Raw genomic sequence first — 2,132 nt, 5'->3', positions numbered from 1 at the left:
CTATCCCACATTTTCTCTCTTTCTAACCAAAGTTCTCTGCAACCCTAAAACCTTTTTCTTCGCCATGGTTGATATCTCTCAAGAACAAGCTACACAATCTTTTTAGCAACAAGAACAATAATCTTCTCAGCAACAAGAAAATCCTGAAGGTCAACGATTTCGACCTCATTGAAGATGTTAAAACCTAGGGATGGGAAGAGTTCTTTAATCGTCTTAAAGGGCCAGTTTATCCTTTACTGGTTAACCAAATTTGGATTCATGCTAATGCATCAAAACATCAAATCTCGTCTTATGTTTTGGGGCATAATTTATGCATTATTAAAAAGTCCATGACCAAGATTTTCAACCATGATGGCTCTAGAAAAAGATGTTTTGATATATCTTCCAAAAAGTCAAAGTTAGAGGAAATTGTTGTTGTGATCTTTCAAGATGGAAATAATCTATCAAATTCTAGGAATCTGCACCACAGACTCAGAGTGTGTATGAGGATTCTTTTGGGTTGTGTGCATCACATACCTTCAATTAACTCCTCATATTACATCAACACGGATCAAAATTATATGTTGTTCTACATGTCTTATGGAATCAAGATGAATCTCCCTTCAATTTTCTTCAAGTATTTGAGGGATTTGGTCAAGGAGACCAGAAATGGTGGTACTAAATCCATAAAGTGGATTCCTCTGTGAAGACTCATTTCTGATATGCTTGTTGAGAGCAAGCTGGTAGAGACTCTGCAAAAGTTGAATATGACTAAGGAGATAGTCACATGCGTAGGGGAAGTCTTCAATAGAAGAAATCTGAAGAATATGTCTTTGATATCTGAAGTTACTGACCCCTCAGAAGTTCTGGATAGGAATGCAGTATGCTCTAGAAAGATACCCATTGATGACTATCCAATTTTCACCAAAGTGGATCCTCTAGAAATTGTAGAAGCTTACGTTGCTGAATGCTTAGCCTCAGGTATTACACACGTAGCTTACTCGTATGATGGACTTCCAGATGCTCCTCCTGAATTTACTCTCAGAAGGAAAAGGAAAGCATCTAAGAAGGATGATGAAGGGCCTTCTGGAACTGCAAAGGTGACTAAGATTTTTCTGCAGCCATGAGAAGGCCTTTGGGAAAGATATTGGAAGCTGAAGGTGAAGGCCCTAAGAAAGTTGAGATAATTGAAGAATCTCCAACTCATAAGCAACCTTCTGGTATGTCTCCTTCAGTTGAGACGTATTTTCCTTCTGACCAAATTAGTAACACTCCATCTTCATTCACTCCTCTTCATTCTTATCCACCAAAACCTCATAAACCTTTTGTAACCATCTCTAACCCTCAACAAAAAAAACCATCTAAACCATTTGCACCATTCAAACCATCTAAATCATATGAACATGAACCATCTAATCCAAAACCATCTAAACCATATGAACATGAACCATCTAATCCAAAACCATCTGAAACCATTCTCTTTGAACAACCACAATCACAACCTGAGAATTCCCCCTCTAGACATCCCATTCATACATCCACTGAACTTATACAACCACAAAATCATGAACCAATCCCCTCACAACCTCAACCAACACAAAACGAAAATACCCCCTTTAAAACTCTCCATTACATTCATACATCCTTTCAAATTGTCATTCCTGAAACACGTACCTTTCCAGATTCAACACCTTCACCACCAACTCTACCACCTCAACCAAATGTCATGAATAACGCTTTCATTGAAAACCTTCATGGAACATATCTGAAACAATTCCCCCTGTCGCACCTCGAAAAATGAGAAGACGACTTAAGCGAGGCACAATCACATGCTCGCATGATGGACTAAACGGAGTCGCCATCGAACATATATTTATTCCTAAAAAGGAAAGGGTAAATATCGATAAAACCCAAGAAAGAACGACAACGATTATGGTCGTCGCAACCAATATCAAGGTCCGGGAGTCTATTACGCAAGGGGAAGGTATTAGCACCCCTCACGTCCGTTGTACTCAACGGGAACCATTAGGTTAATTATGCGCGTTACTGTTAGCTTAGAAATGCTAGGCTTCTCAAGTTATTATGAGGGAAATAATAATAGAATCAAAAGAAAAGAAAAGATGTTTTTGGATTTTGCAACGAAGGGGACTAAA

General features: G+C 38.5%; 1 protein-coding gene across 1 annotated transcript; it reads left to right on the top strand.

Annotated features, from left to right (window-relative positions):
* The first annotated feature begins 1,102 nt into the window (after positions 1–1,102).
* Positions 1,103–1,780, top strand: LOC127095169 (extensin-like). Its single transcript, XM_051033899.1, has one exon. The coding sequence runs from the start codon at positions 1,103–1,105 to the stop codon at positions 1,778–1,780; it is 678 nt and encodes a 225-aa protein (XP_050889856.1).
* The last annotated feature ends 352 nt before the right edge of the window (positions 1,781–2,132 follow it).

The sequence above is a fragment of the Lathyrus oleraceus genome, chromosome 6 (assembly GCF_024323335.1).
Source record: "Lathyrus oleraceus cultivar Zhongwan6 chromosome 6, CAAS_Psat_ZW6_1.0, whole genome shotgun sequence".
Lineage (NCBI taxonomy): Eukaryota > Viridiplantae > Streptophyta > Magnoliopsida > Fabales > Fabaceae > Lathyrus > Lathyrus oleraceus.
Note: the sequence above shows the minus strand (reverse complement) of the source record. Positions and strands in the feature narration are given on the sequence as shown.

Excerpts from the sequence above, each read along its gene's own strand:
- LOC127095169 (XM_051033899.1), top strand. The coding sequence starts at position 1,103 with ATGAGAAGGCCTTTGGGAAAGATATTGGAAGCTGAAGGTGAAGGCCCT.